We start from the raw sequence: 20,608 nt of genomic DNA, 5'->3' as shown, positions 1-20,608 counted from the left end.
GAAAAAATATAGATACATACAGTGACGGTCACTGAAAACGGAACGACTCAAATTTTACGAATTTCGGGTAATAAAACCTATAATCGTTAAATATTAGGGTTTTTTACTACTTAATTATTTAAATACACATCCTTTCTTCGATTCTAGCTCATTTTCGTTTGTGATTTCGAAGTGGAAACAATATAATTTGAAGAAACATACCGCAGAACAGAAAAACACGTACAAAGTGTAGCTAATTAAATCGAATATGGTGAGTTGTAGAGAAATTTCCTTTCATTATTTGGAGAAATTTCCGCTAGAATAGGATGTTTCAAATCCACTGTCTTCAGAATATTGAAGAATGAACCGAAATTTGGAACGTTGCAACGAAAAAAGGGAACTGGACCGAAAATACAGACTTCCAGGAGGGAAGATCGTTTATTGACACGCGAATCATTACACAGCAGATTCAAAGCTGCTACAGAAATTAGACGAGATGCTCCTGAAAGGTTTTCAATCGACATTAGTATGGAAACTGTACGTTGACACCTTAGAGATAGTGGACTTTTCGCAAGGAGACCGGCGAAGAAACAGCTCCTCACGGTGGAAATTAAGCGTGCACGCTTGGAATGGGCCAAAACACATCAAATTTGGATTGAAATGGATTGGTGAAGAGTCATATTCTCGAATGAATCCAAATTCAACATGGTTGGCTCGGGTGGGTTGCAGAATTTCCGGCGTAAATGTGGAGTAAGCTACAAAAAAAATTGCACCCGGAATACAGCAAAGCACCCTTAGAGTATAATCATCTGGGAATGTTTTTTTATTATGGAGTTGGAAAAATTACATTTATGAAAGAGTTCGTGAATGGAGAAATTTACAAAAATATTTTAAAAGAGCAGCTCATACCATCAATATAAAAACACCTTTCTAAGTGTCATGACGTCACTTTCAGGACAAAAATCGTGCAAAACTGCTATTTTTTTTTCTTTATTTTATGCATTTGAATGTGTATAATAATAATAAAGACAAAAAAAATGTGATATTTGAATTAGTTTTTCAAAGGTGAAGACTTATTTACAACAAGTCGGAGTACCAACATTAACTTGGTCTGGAAAAAGCCCCGATTTGAACCCCATCGAGAACCTGTGGAGTATTATTAAACGAAAAATCAGCAAAAATATCATTCCAAACCATCAATCATTACAAAATACTATCCAAAAAATATGATTTGAGGAATTCCCATTAACAATCCTCGAGGAATTCGTAAATTCCATGCTTTGTGGAATTTTCGCATTCATTAAAATAAAAGGGGAGCAACTAAATATTAAATATTTTATTATCTTATTTTTATGTGTCGATATGTTGTTGTTCAATTAAAAAAATGTTCAAAAGAGTTGGGGTTTATTTTCTACAGCAATAATGCGTGAAGAAGACATCTGGTCGTAAAATATCCTTCACGCTTAATTTGTCCTAGTTCGTTTTTTTACATTTTTCTAACATACATATTAACCCAAAATTAACTACAATGATTTTAACCATCATTTTAAATCATTTGGGCGTGACTTTAAGTCCAAATAAATGCGTAAAATCGTTTTTTCGTGTTTTTGTAAGTCATTCCGTTTTCAGTGACCGGCACTGTATATATCCATATATACTGGAGCAAAATATAATATATGTACTTGGAATACCTAATCCACGTTTGACAGCGTCTATAAAATGTTTTTTTTTGTTATGACGAGGACTACATGGTGCACCACTATCAGCGTTGACGATTTCTTCTAATACTTTCTACATAAAAGAAAATTACAACGAAATTACATAACGAATTGTATAGAAAAATGCTAGAAGTAACATTAACATGCAACTCAAATGGCACAGTTCTAATTAAAAGTTATAAACTAACAGGACTAAGAATCAGAAGCATGATCTGCAATGGCCACATGGCCACCCGAGACTTTTTATTATCGGAGAAACCATCGTAAAGCATGTCGAATAGTGTATCGCAACAACGGGCCAGATCTTCACTAGGCTGTCGTTGAATCTCGGCGAACTCGCGAGGATACGTATCCAGCCAATTCCAAACAGCACGCTCTAAAGAAGCCACCAATACGATGTGAACAGATTTCTTCAACAATCTGAATTTTTGAATGGATTCTATAAAACAAACAAAACAAAAAAGAACCTGTATACATACATACATACATGTAGATTATTATAAAAATAATTTGAAATTCACCAGTGAAAAGCCTCGTCAATCTTATAACATCTACATTAATGTATTGAATCAGTTCTATATCCGAATAATCAGGATTTTCTTCAGATGATGCAGATAGTTCCTGAAAAGTTAATACTCATTAGTTTTGAGAAATGTTATATATGTAATATTAACTCATTAAGGACTGTCTGAATTTTTCGAAAACTCTCTGTGAGAGTCTGTGTACTTTTCGCAAAAATAATAGGTAATAATTTCTATGAATTAATTAAAAATTGGAATGCAGCTTCTTTACAGTCGTCTTCGACTGCATGAATGATCAGATCAGCATTTCTCAAACTGTGGTGATTCAATTTGGTATAAATTACATATATATATATATTTAACACTTTGCAAGCGGGTCACGAGAATTCTCGTGTTTATGTAGTCTGTGCTCAGACTGCGGGTCCCGAGAAAACTCGTGTGCTTATAATATTTTCAATTAAAGACATCTCTGTAGTCTCTGTGGAACTATTTAAAATCAAAACATGTCTTTGGCATATGTCACACCCGTTTTTTTCAATCTTTCCCGTGTTTTTTCCTATTTCAACCCAAAATTAAATCCAGATCTAGTTTTTCATGAGACGTCCAACTTTTCGGTACTTTTGGTTGCTTTCGTGAATTTCAATTTTAATTAATCCCATACGAATTTTAGTGAGTATCAAAAGTATTCCGCGAGATCTCGAAAATATGCCGCGAGATCTGGAAACGCTTGCAAAGTGTTAAATATATTTTCAAGTAATAAACGATCATTGATCTATAAGATAGATCAGTGTGTTATTCATTTAAATGAAAGATTCAATTTGAGAAGTATGTATGCTAAAATAACAAGTCAATTTCGATATCTGGGTATTTTAAATCTTTTCTGAATATTATCGATAAATTCCATGGTAAAAAAGTGAAGATTTTAAACCATAGAAATATATATATATATATATATATATATATATATATATATATATATATATATATAAATATATATATATATATATATATATATATATATATATATATATATTTTTTTTTTTTTTTTTTTTTTTTAATTTATTTATCAATATTTTGGTTTTGAAAATAAATCTTCTAAGTAATATTTTTTTTCATATGCTTCTACGTAATATTTTTTTATATGAAGTTAGAAGGATTTAAAAACACAAGCACTGTATTGACAGCCTTTGAATGAACTATACAGTGTATGTGTTTACGGCCCATTATTTTTATTTAATTTATTCATATACATATATTTACAGGATATAATGTTTATTTCAAAGTTGGACATGTATTCCTTATCAGATAAGAGTAGCTCTTGTGCCTGATAAGGGAGCTACGATTCTATTATAAATTCTTAAAATCTATTATAATATTTTTTATATAAAAATTACATTAAAATTTTTCAGTGTAAGTTTTTTTTGAAAAAGTGTTTAATTTTTTTTACTTGTTCTGTTTGGTTAACAATACAGCGCAATTCAGAAGGGAGATTATTATAGTTATTTATGGCTTGGAAAATATAATGGTTTTGCATTTGTGTCGTTTTAAAATTTGGTGTGATAAATTGGTTTCCATTTCTCATTAGTTTATAAAATTCTTGATATTCTTTGTTATTTTTTTCTTTACACATTTTTATAATGGAAGCTTGCTTAAATATGTCATCGATATTTGGTACTGGAAATAGTTTAAAAAGCGATTTTGTCGAGAAAGTAGAGTTTTTTTTAAGTATTACTTTTATAATAATTTTTTGCGAAACTTTTACTGAATTTAGATTGCTTTTGTAGGATCCTCCCCAACCTATAATTCCATATTGAGTTAATATACATATATATGCGCGGTTTATACCTGAAGCCTTGCAGATATTCTATTGAAGACAGCGTTGAAGAAATTTAAACTGAGAGCAAACAAAACTTTACTGGCTAGTGGTTTTAGCATGAAGAGATTTTGATTTTCAGTAGGTCCATCTAAAACAATATATTTTTTTAATAAAGCACATACACATACATACACAAAGGAGTAATGATATCATTGTAATGTTCAAAATGTTACCGATAAACTGGCAGATCTCTCTCAGAAGCAATTTGACGTTCATCGCTTCGTCGTACTTTGTCGTATCTTTCGGTTGTGAACTCAAACATTTTTCCAAAGTGTCCAATACTATTATGAGGCTTTCATAAAAGGATCGTTCCACCTCGGAAAATTGCGGCCTTCCGACGTTTCCACTGCATGCTGACAAAAACTAAAACGAAACATTGAAATAAAAGTATGCAGTATCGAAAAACCTTTTGTAATATTGATTTAAATGTCATTACCCCTTCGTTCACCCTCTGCAGAATCTTAGTCAGACCGGATATTACGAGTGAAAATCTGTGCCGGCTGATTTGTATCAAGCATACTTTACACTGCTCTTCGTTGATACGGGAATGGGTGTTCTGATGTCCAGTCCGACATGGTAACTAAAGAAAATAGTGTTTAATACAATAAAAAACAGGTACTGAAGGAAATCGAATAGAATTTTGCACATTTTAAATATTTCTATCAAAAGAATCAACAATTTGATTATTTATTTATTTATTTATTACAGTTAAGCTATAGTGACATTACATATATACTCCAGAGCGTCAATATAGTTGGGTATATATATATTTACATGAAAAAACAAGATGCAAAAATAAAAATAAAATATCAAAATGTAATAAAACATATGTAAGAAAATAATGTAAAGTAATGAAGAAATAATGTAAAGTAACGAAAAAATAAAATGAAGAGTGTTAGTGGTGTCATTAATAAAAACAGCAACAAATCAATGTATTTGAAAAACAAAAATGGAAAATTTGCAAGCAATACGGCTGAAAAATGTAACATTTGGAAGGAATATATAGAAGAAAATTTTCAAACACAACGTACTGAACCAGAAATAAGGGAAGGATTTCAAACATCAAGTCTGAGTATATTACAATCTGAGGTTGAAAATGCAATCAAAAAGGCCAAAAATAAAAATGCTCCAGGAAAGGATTCTATTCCTGTAGAATTATTAAAATTATTGGATGAAGAAGGCATTCGAATACTGACGAAACTTTTCAATCAAATATATGAAACTGGTAAAATCCCGCAAGAATGGTTAGTCAACATTTATTCCCTTACAAAAGTGTAGGGATTTCAAAAAGAGGATATACGTCTGTTTCATCGACTTTGAAAAGGCATTTGATAGAGTGGATTTGACTGAGGTTGAAAATGCAATCAAAAAGGCCAAAAATAAAAATGCTCCAGGAAAGGATTCTATTCCTGTAGAATTATTAAAATTATTGGATGAAGAAGGCATTCGAATACTGACGAAACTTTTCAATCAAATATATGAAACTGGTAAAATCCCGCAAGAATGGTTAGTCAACATTTATTCCCTTACAAAAGTGTAGGGATTTCAAAAAGAGGATATACGTCTGTTTCATCGACTTTGAAAAGGCATTTGATAGAGTGGATTTGACTGAGGTTGAAAATGCAATCAAAAAGGCCAAAAATAAAAATGCTCCAGGAAAGGATTCTATTCCTGTAGAATTATTAAAATTATTGGATGAAGAAGGCATTCGAATACTGACGAAACTTTTCAATCAAATATATGAAACTGGTAAAATCCCGCAAGAATGGTTAGTCAACATTTATTCCCTTACAAAAGTGTAGGGATTTCAAAAAGAGGATATACGTCTGTTTCATCGACTTTGAAAAGGCATTTGATAGAGTGGATTTGACTGAGGTTGAAAATGCAATCAAAAAGGCCAAAAATAAAAATGCTCCAGGAAAGGATTCTATTCCTGTAGAATTATTAAAATTATTGGATGAAGAAGGCATTCGAATACTGACGAAACTTTTCAATCAAATATATGAAACTGGTAAAATCCCGCAAGAATGGTTAGTCAACATTTATTCCCTTACAAAAGTGTAGGGATTTCAAAAAGAGGATATACGTCTGTTTCATCGACTTTGAAAAGGCATTTGATAGAGTGGAACATGACAAATTAATCCATGCACTATACCAAACTGGGATAGATGCAAAGGATATCGCCCTTTTGAAGAACCTATATTGGAACCAATCTGCTGTCGTGAAGGTTGAAGACTTGGAAACTGAAAAAGTAGAAATTAGTCGAGGGGTACGGCAGGGATGTGTATTGTCGCCCATGCTCTTCAATCTGTATTCGGAAATTGTGTTCAACCAGGCAGTCGATAGTCGAATAGGAGTAAAAATTGGCAGCGACATTATAAATAATATCCATTTCGCTGATGATACGGCAATATTGACTGAGAGTGCAGAAGACCTGCAATCGTTATTGATCGCAATTGATCATTCATGTCAAAAATGGGGTCTGTCTATTAATATATGGTCATATGTAAAGAAAAAACGGATCCATTAAACCTGAGTGTGCGCGGACAAATGATTGAACAGGTCAAACAATACAAATACTTAGGAGCAATGATCAATACGGACGTCAGTTCCGAAATGGAGATAAGAAGAAGGATCGAAATAGCAAGAAATGCCTTCGGCAGCATGAAAAATGTTTTGTGTTGTCGAAGGTTGTCTATGAAATTGCGCTTAAGAGTCCTGCACTCTTATGTTTGGTCAGTTTTGCTGTACGGATGCGAAACGTGGACGCTGTTAGTGGCATCTATGAACAGGATAGAGTCCTTTGAAATGTGGTGTTACCGGAGGATGCTAAAGATCTCGTGGAAGGAGCATGTAAGAAACGAAACAGTCCTCCAGCTTCTTCATAAAAAGAGAGAGCTTCTTGACACGGTGAAGCGCCGTAAGATGGAATACTTTGGCCACATTATTTGCGGCCCTAAATATCGCCTTCTACAAACAATCATAGAAGGGAAAATAGAAGGCAAACGGTGGCTTGGGAGAAAGAAGCTCTCTTGGCTCCGGAACATCAGGTCATGGATGGGACTCGGTAAGTTATTTCGGCTTGCCCATGATAGGGAAGAATTCGCACGGGCCATAAACGATGTCTGCCCATGGTAGTCTGAATACGGAGTCGGCATTAGAAGAAGAAGAAGAATGAAGAAAAATAATAGAAAATTAAAGAAATATGAACAATCAAACGTGGGAACACATTTACATTGCTCACCAAACCAACCAGTAATTTATAAAAATGTTCCCCCAAATATACTCTATGCCGTGACTCTAGGGAATTATAACATAGTGCTCCCAGTAGGTACGCACTTGGATAGAGCCAAGATAGCAACCGTAGACCATCATGTAGGTATATCTGAGAAACCTTCTCAGTACTCTCTCGATTCTCAAGCAATGGACCCTATCACTAGGGCTCCATATAATAGATGAAAACTCAAGAATGCTTCGTACTAGCGAATTATGTATGTAGGAATGTATGTTTATTACCTAGTAACTATAGATGAGACACTTGCCTTATGGCATGCCTGATGACTAGAGACGCGTATTTTGGGCATTTTGCTATTAATTGATGCTAACATTCGGAATAGATGCTTAATTCGTAAAATATACAAATAGATGCTAAAATAACAGACAAAAGTGAAATTTGCATAATTTTTTTAAAATTAATAAACAATTAAGAAGGGTCTTCCTATCCCTTTGCCCATTTATTATGTGAAGAAATTGAGGGGATAAAACAGAGCTTGCAGTTTACCATAGACGGTGTTTTTCCTGTCAAAACCAATCAACTGCTTTCGTCTACTACTGTAAACAAAAGAAGACAGTTGGAGCTGTGTATCCAAAAGGCTGCTCAAAAAAGTGTCTTAAAACTAGACTCGCACTCAATACTAAATGAGACAAAACTATTCCTCCAAACATTGAGTAAACTATTCAATCCATCTGTGGCAAATACAAAATCTAATATTAATGTTAAAGAAACAGTTTTGTTTTTTAGAAACCTGACATTTTTTAATGTATTAAAATTTTTCTATTATTTTTTAATTGTTGTGTTGTCTTTAAATTGAATATATTTATGTATATAAATTTTATTAAAATTCATCGAAATTTTTTATTATTTAAAATTAAACTCTTCATAAAAATAGATGCTAAAATTGAACAATTGACCTAAAACGCTAACATGCAAAATCAAAATGCTAAAATAGCAAATAGAAAATGCTTGACAAAAATAGATGGCCAAAATACGTGTCTCTAATGATGACGTTTAATAAACAGTCTGATCTGGTGTCACGACAAATTGCTCACGGACCTAACACTCAACAACATAACACGCACGACAAATCGCTCACGAAAATTACACTCACAGATAAATCGCTCACGGGACAAAGCGCTAACGCGACAAATCGCTCACGGAATTATTCATATGTACAAAAACGTTATTTTTTACAAAATAATTATTTCAAAACTCAATTAAACGTATCGTGACGAATAAACACACTATCCTATCAGAGATAAATAAATAAAATATATACAAACCAGTTTAATCTGAATTTATTCACAAAGTAAAGAGTTTATCATAAGATTTTTTTAATTATTCGTATTAATAAAGATTTTCGTTCAGTTACAATTATTTTTTTAATTGGTGTTAATTATAAATTTTTTTATATGTAAAATAATCAACAGGGCTATATGGTATTATCTTTTTGTAGTTAATATATGTTCAATTCATCATCCAAAACTTTGTTGTATTTTTAATTATTTTATCAACAGTACTATTATAAAACGATGATATATTGGATTGGTTGGAAAATATCAATATGATAATGAATCTTCTTATCATTGAAAATATTTCAATCTATAAAGCCATGTTTTTATTCTTAGACGTTGTAGTGAAATTTCCGTACATATGCTAATAAATAACAATATATTAACATTATTTGCTCGTATTTATCAAAATTAGTAACTTGTTGCCTTACGGTTCAATTAGTATGTAAGCTTCGTAATTCTAAATATAGTCATAATAATAAATATAAGTACGAAAAATTCACGTTTACGTAATTATACACCCATATTTGTGCTTTAAACGTCGCATTATATATAAAAAGAAACAACAACACAAACTAGACTATATGTATTATATCTGAAAAACATCAAAGATTGCTGAAACAAAATCCTTCGCATGCATTTCAAAAGACTGAAATGTTTAAGATAAATATTGACACTTTTTTTTGAAAAATTTGCACAACGCAAAAAGTGGTGTTCCCAGATTTGAGCGTGGACGAGATGAGAGACGAGAGGCGTGCGAGTGGACGATAGGTGGATGTGGATGTGGATGTGGATGAGGATGAGAGTGAGGGTGAGGGTGAGGGTGTACCTGTACCTGGTCCTCGAACCTGCTGATGAGCGAGTTGGCCCATTCGCTGGGTTTTTGAATAGCCATCGTCGAGGATGGCGGCCACCGGAGCGCCAGTTGGGGGCGCTGCTCTCGTCACGGGGTCTCCTGAAACAGCGGCGCCGACGGCCAGTGACGACAACGGCCAGTGGGTAACGGCCAATGTCCGGCAGCCGTCACCCGTCGGCCGAGAAACATCGGCCGCTACTGAGCGCTGACAGAGTGACAGCCGCCGCCCTCACTCACCCACACACCCGCCCGCTCCCCGTACATCGCACACACGCACGCTCTCACACACTCAACGCACGATCGTTACCAATGCCGCCCCAAGCGTTGCGGTCGCGGCCATCTCCACTACTGTCAAATCGTGCTAATTTATTTTACTAAATTATTCAAATAATGTATTGTGCGCGCTATAATTGGCCGCTTATCTCAAAAATAGTGAAAGATAAAAAATTCTAATTTACAACATTAAAATATCCGACGGACATCGACTTTGATGAAAAATTTTTATCGGGGGCCAAACCTAGCAAGTTGGCAATGGATGGAGAGTTCAGGAAGGGATTGTATGAATCTCGTCACCGCAATCGAAACATCTATTTCGACATTTCTCACGCTCAACCATTGACGTCATCTCGAGTCGAGATACTTCCACCCCAACAAATCAAGCGGAACGACGCAAAGTCGAAGAACACCTGCATCCATTAAGAGGGCTGTACACCCGAAACCTTAATTTTGTTACCGTTCCTTTCTTCGATATATACATATGTGGGAATCTCGTCACCATCATCAAGACATTTACTGCGACGCAGAATACATTCCCAAACATTCCAGAAAGCTCCACCCCTACCAGTCGAGTGGAACCAAACCGGTCGAAGCACACCGCAGCCATTAAACTACATCGAGCGGAACGGTGCCAATCGTTCCAGAAAATTCTACCCCATCGACAAAAACACATTCCTCGCATACGCATAAACACTAGCTGCAACGGGTCACGTGATGCCCAAAAACAATATAAAAGGAGGTCCAACCCAAACAACGCCAGTCAACACTATAATTCACAATGACCTAAACATTGACCACCTTGACAAACACGTACACAAACTTGCCGTGAACTACTTCAAGTCTCTCGGCAAGATAGACAACCCTCTTATAAATTCCCTCGGTGAGACCAAACTCACGATCAATCAAAGGCCCATCGACATCTTGAAGATCGGTATAGGCTAAACTAGGATAGATAGAATTAATCTGTAAATATATATTATGACAACAGTAACCATAAGTTAAGTTAACTAAACCACTAACATAATACTATAGCCTCTAAATATAAAACTAACCATACTAACCGTAACAGTATCCCATAGTTAATGCACTAACCTATGCTTAGTGTTCTAGCCATCCAAATCAGCAATGCGAGCAGCCGCCAGCCCGCACCACAACATCACCGCGAATCGGATCCCAGATAATTCGCTAGATCGATAGGCATGGAGTAAACTCCATGGAACTATCTATAAAATATTACCCACTACAACGCCAGTCGACATCCAGCTTCTGACCTGCCACCACTACACTACGCTGACTTGGAGGATCAACCAGCCGAACGAGCCAGCAACACACTGCCGTATCCAGAGACTTGCCGAACACAGCCGAACGAGCCAGCAACACACTGCCGTATCTAGAGACTTGCTGAACATAGCCGAATGCCGAGCCAGCGACACTCTACCATATCCAGAGACCGCTGAACGACATACTTATACCACTTATAATTATACACGTGTATACGTTGTTATATAAAAATAAATACTTTATACTTACATATAGCAGTATTTACTACCGAAACACAGACGAACCTGTCTATAACACATGGCGGACTGGTGGCGAAGAACACCTTCACAACTAGATTAGTCCCCATACATATATTGAGTGTATGTATATATTGAGTGAATGTGACAATATATATCAATATATATATTGAATGAATGCGACAGTTGCGCTTCGACCAGATAAAACGTGTTTTAAATTGACAAAATCAAGGTTTCGTATTATACTATATTCTCCTCCAAAACTGGACCAATTTTTAAAAAAAATTCATCATCGGTATGAGAAAGATATTTTCTGTGCATCTATCGCCGTATTTTTTTTAAATCGACCGTTAAATAACCACGCTAGACTCTTTTCGTGGGTGTAAAAAAGAGGCGATTTTATAGATGTTTGGCGGCTCTTAGCTCCTATAAAAAATAATTAATCAAAAAAATAAAACGATAGATGCACCCTAATGGTGGATATCCATAGCATATTAAAAAATAATTTCTCTAGTGCGATAATTGAGCTAGGGAGAAGTATAGTACGTTTGTATGGACAAGGTGCTGCTGTCCAGCCCTCTTAAGGTTCGGTGATTACTGGTCACAAATTACTCGTCACAAAGTCACTAAAATCTCTATAACGGAACATCTGGCAGCCGAAAAGTCTATCATACTATGGGGGATGAACGAATGAGACGACTGGCATGTTGATGCACGTGTTTTATTTATGACAGCTGAAGGCAGAGTGAGGTAGCTACTCTGAACACAGCCGAGTTGGTCCCCACTCGCAGGAAGGTGACGAAACTCGACCATGTCGTATAGCGAGCCGCCACAAAAGTTTAAAAAACTTCTAAAATATTGTGTTATTCGTGGTCGAATACATAGCAGGTATAAGGAAGGGCCTTTTTTGCTGTTATGCACTAGCAAAATTAACTGTTAGCCATTCAATGTGAACTGCGCGGTAAACGGAATATTGCGCAAATTGCGATCGCGCGCACATTTTTTTTTCAAACTTTTTGCATTTCAGTTTGACATATTCTTTGATTCAAAACGGACGTATTTGTATATCGGTTTTATTTGATTAAATTGTTAGACTTTATTTTCATTTAAATATATTAAAGTTTATAAATTTAGATACAATTTAAGAGGTAAATTTTTTAAATCTTTAATACTTGTATGGACTGATTTCTCGTGTCTTTTGATGGTAACTGTCGAATTAATTTTTTCGTTTTATGACTTATATATATATATATATATATATATATATATATCGGAAAAACCAGAAATCGGAACACGGACTCTAGAAAAACAATAATTCTGGATCTTATGTGGAGGGACGACGACGACGATGACTTATTTTAGAATTTTTGAAAATAACATGTTCTCCTTTTTCGATATGTTGAAAAAGGAGAACATTTTTTTTTGTATACTTGTATGTGTAATATATGAGAAATATTGTGATCATTTATAGATTTTTAAGCTATAACTGGATATCTTTCTTATAATTGTCTCTGAATGACTAAATACAGGTTTTCACATATTTGTTTTTATTTATTTATTTATTCAAATAGCAAAACTGCTAATACATACAATACAAAATAACAACAAAAAATTATAAATCATCTTCCACAAAGGTATCCATTAACACCTTTCAAGAAAGCAGTTGATGAAAATTTGGCTAACTTCTTGGCCAATGGAGGTTGTAATATGATTTAATTGCATTTACTGAGACATGGATTAGCGATTCAATCCTAAACGGTGAGCTTTTCAATGAGAGATATATAGTTTTTCGGAGGGATCGTTGCAGCAGAGGCGGGGTAATTCTTCTGGCTGTGCGAGCTGCCAGTATTTAATCTGTTCGCCTTTTTGATCAGCTTAATACCATCGGAGAACATCTTTAGGTTCATCTTCGCCTAAATTATTTTTCCCTGTTAATTTGCGTTTTATATTTTACTCCGAATGAATCCCGTCATATAATTAATTCATTTTTTTCAAACATGCAAAGAAAGGGTCATAAAGTGAACATAAACATGAACGGGTCATGAAGTGTTAAATGTTTTTACTGGCAAGAGGGTTATGATCTTGGGTGACTTTAATTCTATGAGTTTGAGTTGTATTCATAGTGAATTAATTTTTATCTGAATTATTTAATGTGTCAATTGATCTCCGTAGCTTATTAATGATTATTACTTTTTTTGTAATTGCCCAGAAAAGCGCATTGGCTTACCTGTTGGACCTTCCTGGTATATATAATATGTATTAATACAATAAAATAAAATAAAAATATACACATATTTTCTATCCTTTGCAGTAGTGAATAAACCGGCATATTGTATAACACCATTACATTACATATATCCACCTGGATTGTTATATATGTACATACATATTGTTTTTTAATATAAACATCAACGAGCAATTGAATTAAAAAGAATATTGTTCCAAATATGTGGAATGATTTATTTATCAATTAGATTACATTATTATATTTATAAAATTAAATTATTTATTCTAGTTAAGTTATTATGTGATCGATATTAGTCTATTATTATAAAAAAAAAGTCATGAGAACTAAATGAAAAATATTCGGGTTAAGCTCTACCCAAAGGAATAATAAAGCTTAAATCGTCGCCAACTTCTCCCCATAGCGCTCGATTTAATTGGAAGGTAACGATCCAAGTCACAATGATAATGGCCCAAAGTAATGTCCCGATACCGGACCAAATTACATCTAAAACACACATAACAAACAATTAAAAAACACATATGTACATGATGGATTCACTATCGGCAAGTATTAACACATACAGTTTTTTATTTGTTTCTGTTCATCATATGGTGGTTTTTTAAATGCTTCAGAGAAGAACCAACAGGTGTTCACGGCCCATACGAACGGCAAGAATAAGAAACCAACTAAAAAGTCAAGAGAAACCATATATAACACAAATATACATAATATATTAAAACATATGACTATTTTATGTAACTTTTACTAACCTTTAAAGTAAAATCGACATAAAAACAGTTTTTGATCGTTCGGTACACGATTTAAATCCATTTTTGTTCGGCAGAGACGCACCACTGACAGCTGTCACCGTGACGTTTATTTGGTCTAAAGCCGTGAGTCATCTCTACCATAACTTTTACTTATTCTAAAACTAAGAAACGTTTAAAATATTATATATGGGTAGTTAGGTTGATAAATATCTTCAAAAAATTAACTACGTATTTTTATTGTTGGATAAATTCATTTTGAATTTTATTAATCATATTTGGCGATTATTGAAATGTATATTCATATAAATTCCACTATTTATTGAAATGTTAGAATATGAAATACAAACTACATTCTCTACTGAATGCCTATATTAAAATTACTTCTAATTTATTCTATTATTAAAAAAAATTGAATAATTTTAATTTTTGTAATGCCAATTGTTAAATTTAAAATAAAAAAATACACTATCACTACTATTATGTGTGTTTGTGTAAAATAACGCTCGCCGTACTATAATAGTCGTTTAGATTCGACATAGATACGTACATCATAGTTAAAACACTGTTAACAAAATGTACGAATATAATAACAAAAGAAACAACTTCTACATATACTGTTTGCCACCAATTTTTCCTCTAAGGAAAGTCTCTGAGGATTTAGCGCCATCTATTTTTTTAATTAATAAATTATTTTTTTATTGGTGTATTATATTGTTTACATGTAGGTAGTTTTTACCTTTTTTTACATATTACACAATTAAATATAAGTATATTTACAGGGTATTTGAAAAAAATACGACCGCGTGCGGATCGAACACAGGACCGACACATTTCTTTTAATTTTATTTTTATTTTATAACTTAATATGCCAACGCCCATGCGATGATATTTCATCGGGTACAACACTAGTATATTATATTCTTTAAATGAGTTTGATTTTTAAATGCTTTTTATTATTACGAAATTATGTTCACAATACATCTCATATCTATTTTAATAGCTACTGATCTGATGATCATTTTCTATTTTACAATTTAATTTAATTTGGTTAGTAATCATAGTATTATATTATTCTAATGTTAATCTACAGCATAATAGGAAAAAGAGCTCAAAAACCTATTTACAATCCTTATAAATGCTCATAATACATCTATTACATAATATTAATTAAAGACCCACTAAAGTCGATGACCTAAAGCAGATTGTGTTTAGGTAATCTGTGTGTTATACCTGAAGGGTATAGACATTCTGTTGTAATCACCGAGACTCTTCAGAAGTGTGTTAGTATGGTTATTAGTGAGTCTGTCATAGAATCTACTGGTTAGTTTGTTAGTAATGTCTGTAAAAATATTCTTTAAGAATGGTATTAAATGTATTGGTTTGTTTTGTTAAGCTTAGAGAGAACTTTTTAGCGGTCTGCACTGATTTTAAATAAAAAATGTATTGCTTAACGACTGTTAAAGCTTTAATTCTAAATGTGTATAAACATTAAGCATTAATTAGAATCGATAAAAACCAGAGTTTGCCAAAAGGCTTGGTGCACTTCTTCAACACTGGACGGTCTCTTCGTCCCTTAAACGAATTCTGATCGTACGTTTTGACTTGAGAATTCGCTCTCGCATTTTAATTATCAACTTTTTGCACCACACAGCGGCCATCTTTGCTCTCCCGTTGAACTTTAATTATCTCCAACCATATTTGTTTTGTTGTGTCGAAAATGATAACGCGCATCGACTCTATATATACATACATATGCACATAAGTATTTACTACACCCACGAGAGCTTTTATATAAAGCGTTTCGTATAATAATGTAAGTGGGCTATGAATGATACAGTTGATTCGGTCTGTTCTCACGTGGTCGGTCGCATCACATTCTGACACCTTCGATGACTCTCAACGATTCATTAGCGACTCATTGTGAGTTTTTTTTTAATCGGTCCGTTTACCCTCGTGAACGAGATTTCAATAACAAATGGAATGCACCTATCATAAAGTTTCGACTGGAAAAAAATGTATTTCAATAACCGACAGCTATATCAACAAGTTTACAGATATTTGCTTTTTTTCTAATAGACTCGTCGGATGAACCATTTGAAGTAAAAATGAAATAGACATTAGAAAAAATGTGGAAAATTCAATTTCATCTACAATTATACACACGTGCCTTTTTTGTCGGTCTCCGTGATTTGACAGAATGTTAAATTACAGAAAACGCAAATATCAGAATGCAAAGATCGAAAATCGAAAGATCTTAAGTCGAAAGATCAAAAAAAAAATGGTGCATGGTAAACGGTACATACTCACGTACATACTCACTTAATTTGCGCGAGCAGGACACAACAGGAACAAGAGGAACATGCTTTTCCTCCCGTGTTAATGTGCGCGCGCAGAATACGGGAGGAAAAGCATGTTCCTCTTGTTCCTGTTGTATCCTGCTCGCGCAAATTAAGTGAGTATGTACCGTTTACCATGCACCATTTTTTTTTGATCTTTCGACTTAAGATCTTTCGATTTTCGATCTTTGCCTTCCGATATTTGCGTTTTCTGTAATTTAACATTCTGTCAAGTCATGTAGACCCCTTTTTTGTATATACATATGTACATCCGTAAGTGTATATGGTGGTGTGAATAATTGTAATTAAAGCTGTCCTTAAATAACAATACATTAATATAACTCATTATCATCTACAGCCGTTCACCATCTACTGCTGGATGAAGGCCTCTCCAACTCGGTTCCACTCGTCTCTGTTTTGCACAACTCTCATCCATCTCACCTCACATATTTTTTCCTAATTTCGTCTACCCAACTGTCCATCTTCCCTGCGGTCTTCCTTTTACCCTTTTGCGTTCTCTCGGGTACCATTCAAGCACTTTTTTGTCCACCTTTCGTCCATTCTTCTAGCCACGTGGCCCTTCCATTGCCATTTCAATCTCTTTACTCTATCCACTATGTCCACTACCTTTGTCATACTTCTCACCCACGTATTCCGCTTCCTGTCTTTCCTCGTTATGCCGAGCATACAGTGTCCCGTGCTTCTTTGAATACATTGGACTTTGTGTAGCATCTTGGTGTTCAGTGCCCAAGTTTCACATCCATACATCATCACTGGTAAAACAATGTGATCGATAAGAATTTAAGTAAGTGTATCGATAAGAATTTCAATAACCGATACTAAGTTTCAGTTCGATAGGACTAACGGTGTTCAAAAAATGTCCAAAATACACAGACACACACATACACATTTTTTCTAGATCTAGAATTCGAATCAGTCAAAATCTCGAGTTCGAATTTTCGCATGATCACAAAACTTCATCTATTGTTACTACGTATATATGTACATAGATAAAGTAAAAAGAAATGGATCAAAGTACAAACGATGTGCATTGTTTGCCATCTGATGGCAAATAGGCAAGCTTATGATGATCTGCTGTGAATTTCAGCTCTTTCTGACGAAGGCCACCAGGAAATTCCTTCAAGTTGAGGGTCACTGTTGCGCATTACTATATTATTTATTGGTTTTCGGTTTCCCAATTTCGGTTCAATTGAAATCGCATTGTAACGGCACACCACAACATAATCATATTTATATATATATATATATATATATATATATATATATATATATATATATATATATATATATATATATATATATATATATATATATATATATATATATGTATATATTAAAAACAAAAGTTTTTTCTCTTTATCTGCTATGTAATCGAACTGTAACCTTTTCGAAGTTGTAACCGTCGAAAAAAAATTTTCAAGATTTGTATAATTTTTGACAAAAATTATATGAATTTTTAGGGTTTCGGAAACTTTTGTTTTTTTACAATGGGTTTCCTCAAATCAATGGAAACCACCAGGGTGACGCCACTAGTTCTATCTCATACAATTTCATACAAACTATATGTGGCCGCGCACTGTCGTGTCGCGTCGCGGCCGCATAGTGCGGTCTGGCCTTAATACTGCTAATATCACAGAATAGATTGAACTTTAACAGTTTCAATGACGTTTTACTCATCTTTTCAGTGGTTTCAATCCACTTCTACTCTCCTCCTAAGTATTCAAGAAGTTAAGGCACTGTCATATTGTAGCTTTGAATGATTTTAGACGAGTTTAATTCCACCTTTCCAGGATTTCCGTTATCGCTGGTGTACATACATACTATCGAGCTCTTTACATCTAGCGAATGCGGCGGAACTGAATCGATTGTCTTCCACGGAGACATCTCAATTTCAGTGGTGTGTAAGTTGTGTAAATATTATGAAACACGAGTGCAGCAGGCGCTACGGTGTTCTTTTCTTTGTGTATGGTTCTGCGTGTGACACATCAGAACCGGTGGTGTGTGCCTGAACAAACATGTCCTATGTCAACCGTTGACACAACTGCAACACGAGGAAATACCACCATGTTGAACATCGTGTAAACGTCCACAGCACACTTTTCAAAAGTTGCCCAGCTCCTGTGACTAAAATGTGTGCTTTAAAATGTATCGTTTTGCTGGTGCTTTGACAGTCGAATATTAATTGCATCCTAAAATAACAACCTCTTTGTGAAGTATGCATCAGGGTTTTTTAGCCCCTTGAGTGTCTTCGACGTCTTTTCTGTTGAAAGCCCTCCACGCTGAAAATTTCGGCAACATTTCCAACTAGAATTATTTAGAATCCAATAGAAAGCAAGTATAAAAATTGTAACTAATCCAAACAAATCCTAGATAACTACCGCCGAGGATTTCGAGTTTTGTTAAAGGTGTGTTTAGACTCTCTAATATAAAATAAACAAAATAAGTCTATTAATTATTGTATTTTTCCAAAACTAGTTCCATATTCTTCATCGTTGTTAAAATGTAATGCTCATAATCTAAATGTCAAGCCACAATCTAAAATACTTTATAAACATTGACACGGATTAAACGATCCATGTTCAATGCATTTTTACTTTATCTATGTGCGTAGTAACAATAGATGAAGTTTTGTGATCATGCGAAAATTCGAACTAGAGATTTTGACTGATTCGAACTCAGAATCGATTACTGACCACGTTTTCATGATCTAGAAAAAAATGTGTGTGTGTGTCTGTGTATTTTGGGAATTTTTTTTCAATGCTACCTGGATAGGCTTAGTGGGTAGTAGTTCTTGTTTACTTTACATGCTTAAATTACAACGTCTATCGACGTTTTTCAGGCTCATGGATTTGGTGGCTAAACGCTAAAGGTTAAAACGCAAAGGCTAAACGCTCTAAATATAGAATAATCTGATAATATTGCATAGCTTAATAAAAATTTGTGCAATTTATGAAATTGGTTCTGAAAAAAAAAGATTTTCTAGAGGGTAATTGTCTGAAAAGGATAAACTTTTCATTTTAGTTTCTTCTAATTTGCTTTAATTTTCTCTTAACAATAACAACCCAATACGATATTCATATAAGCCAGCAGCATAGCTCGGTTGTTAAGCTTCTGCTTAGCGTCGTGAGGTGCCGGGTTCGATCGCAGGAAGGGCCTCGAGTGAAAATGAATTTTTCATAGTATGCTGCTAGTTAGACCTGGATTTGTGACTCCAGGTTGATCGTTTCCTATGAAAATTTGTCAATTTTCTCTGATTTCATTGTTGAAACGGTTCCCGGTAAAAATTGGCCAAAAATCCTTCTTATATATACAATATGTCACCATAAATTTGTGTTTGATTAATGTGCAATAGATAAGTTTGTGTACGATTTGATAGATGACTCATTGATTTGCGAGTTTTTCAGTGTCTCGTAATTCAGTTACTTATATAATTAAAAATGCTGCAATATTTGTAATGCCTTCCTGGTATGTGTTGTCATAAATAAATAAATAAATATAAGCCACAGTGTATGTAGATCTTGGTGGTTCTTAAAAAAAGATCGACCGTCTCCTGCTAGACTTTTCCTATTTGTTTAGTTTAATCGTTGTGACGGATCAAATAAATCGGTATCCTCCCTCCAGTTTCTTTCAAATTCGAGTTTGTAGTATTTCAAATTTGTTGATTCTTATAAAAATATGCTACCTATATACTTTGTAAAAGTTTGTTGATTTTACCATAGATGTCTCCATTGTATTAGTCAGCAGTATGGCTCGGTGGTGGCGTTTATATTTAGCACCTAGAGGTTACCGGGTTCGATGCCGTGCTAATATTTAATACTGCTGGTCAGACTTGGATATTTGTGACTGCAAGTCGATCGTTTCATATCAATCATAGTTTCCAATTTATCTGATTTCATTGTTGTAACGGTTCCTCCATCAAATTGGCAAAATCTCATCCTACCC

The 20,608-nt window shown here is 34.2% G+C and overlaps 2 protein-coding genes across 2 annotated transcripts in view; both read right to left on the bottom strand.

The window, feature by feature from the left end:
• Nf1 (neurofibromin 1) overlaps positions 1-9,826 on the bottom strand; it is a 48,553-nt gene extending 38,727 nt beyond the window's left edge. Inside the window, exons 1-7 of the mRNA XM_077436955.1 lie at positions 9,499-9,826; positions 4,531-4,674; positions 4,268-4,457; positions 4,064-4,182; positions 2,219-2,318; positions 1,886-2,136; positions 1,671-1,770 (exon numbers count right to left, since the gene is read on the bottom strand). Coding sequence (XP_077293081.1) covers positions 1,671-1,770; positions 1,886-2,136; positions 2,219-2,318; positions 4,064-4,182; positions 4,268-4,457; positions 4,531-4,674; positions 9,499-9,558 — 964 coding nt within the window. The 5' untranslated portion in view covers positions 9,559-9,826. The remainder of the gene's footprint in view (positions 1-1,670; positions 1,771-1,885; positions 2,137-2,218; positions 2,319-4,063; positions 4,183-4,267; positions 4,458-4,530; positions 4,675-9,498) is intronic.
• A 3,927-nt stretch (positions 9,827-13,753) lies between these two features.
• On the bottom strand, positions 13,754-14,426 carry pen-2 (presenilin enhancer, gamma-secretase subunit). Its single transcript, XM_077436375.1, has 3 exons — positions 14,310-14,426; positions 14,121-14,225; positions 13,754-14,043 (listed from the first exon to the last, which is right to left on the bottom strand). The coding sequence occupies exons 1-3, from the start codon at positions 14,368-14,370 to the stop codon at positions 13,904-13,906; spliced, it is 306 nt and encodes a 101-aa protein (XP_077292501.1). The 5' UTR covers positions 14,371-14,426; the 3' UTR covers positions 13,754-13,903.
• Positions 14,427-20,608: the final 6,182 nt, after the last annotated feature.

The sequence above is a fragment of the Arctopsyche grandis genome, chromosome 8 (genome assembly GCF_051622035.1).
Source record: "Arctopsyche grandis isolate Sample6627 chromosome 8, ASM5162203v2, whole genome shotgun sequence".
Taxonomy (NCBI): domain Eukaryota; kingdom Metazoa; phylum Arthropoda; class Insecta; order Trichoptera; family Hydropsychidae; genus Arctopsyche; species Arctopsyche grandis.
This window is presented reverse-complemented; position numbering and strand designations above follow the sequence as displayed.

Bases quoted from the DNA above. Each gene is read 5' to 3' on its own strand.
- pen-2 (XM_077436375.1), bottom strand. From the start codon at position 14,370: ATGGATTTAAATCGTGTACCGAACGATCAAAAACTGTTTTTATGTCGA. The intron at 14,226-14,309 runs GTTAGTAAAAGT...TTGACTTTTTAG, and splicing joins ATGTCGATTTTACTTTAAAG to TTGGTTTCTTATTCTTGCCG. The intron at 14,044-14,120 runs GTATGTGTTAAT...TGTGTGTTTTAG, and splicing joins ACAGAAACAAATAAAAAACT to ATGTAATTTGGTCCGGTATC.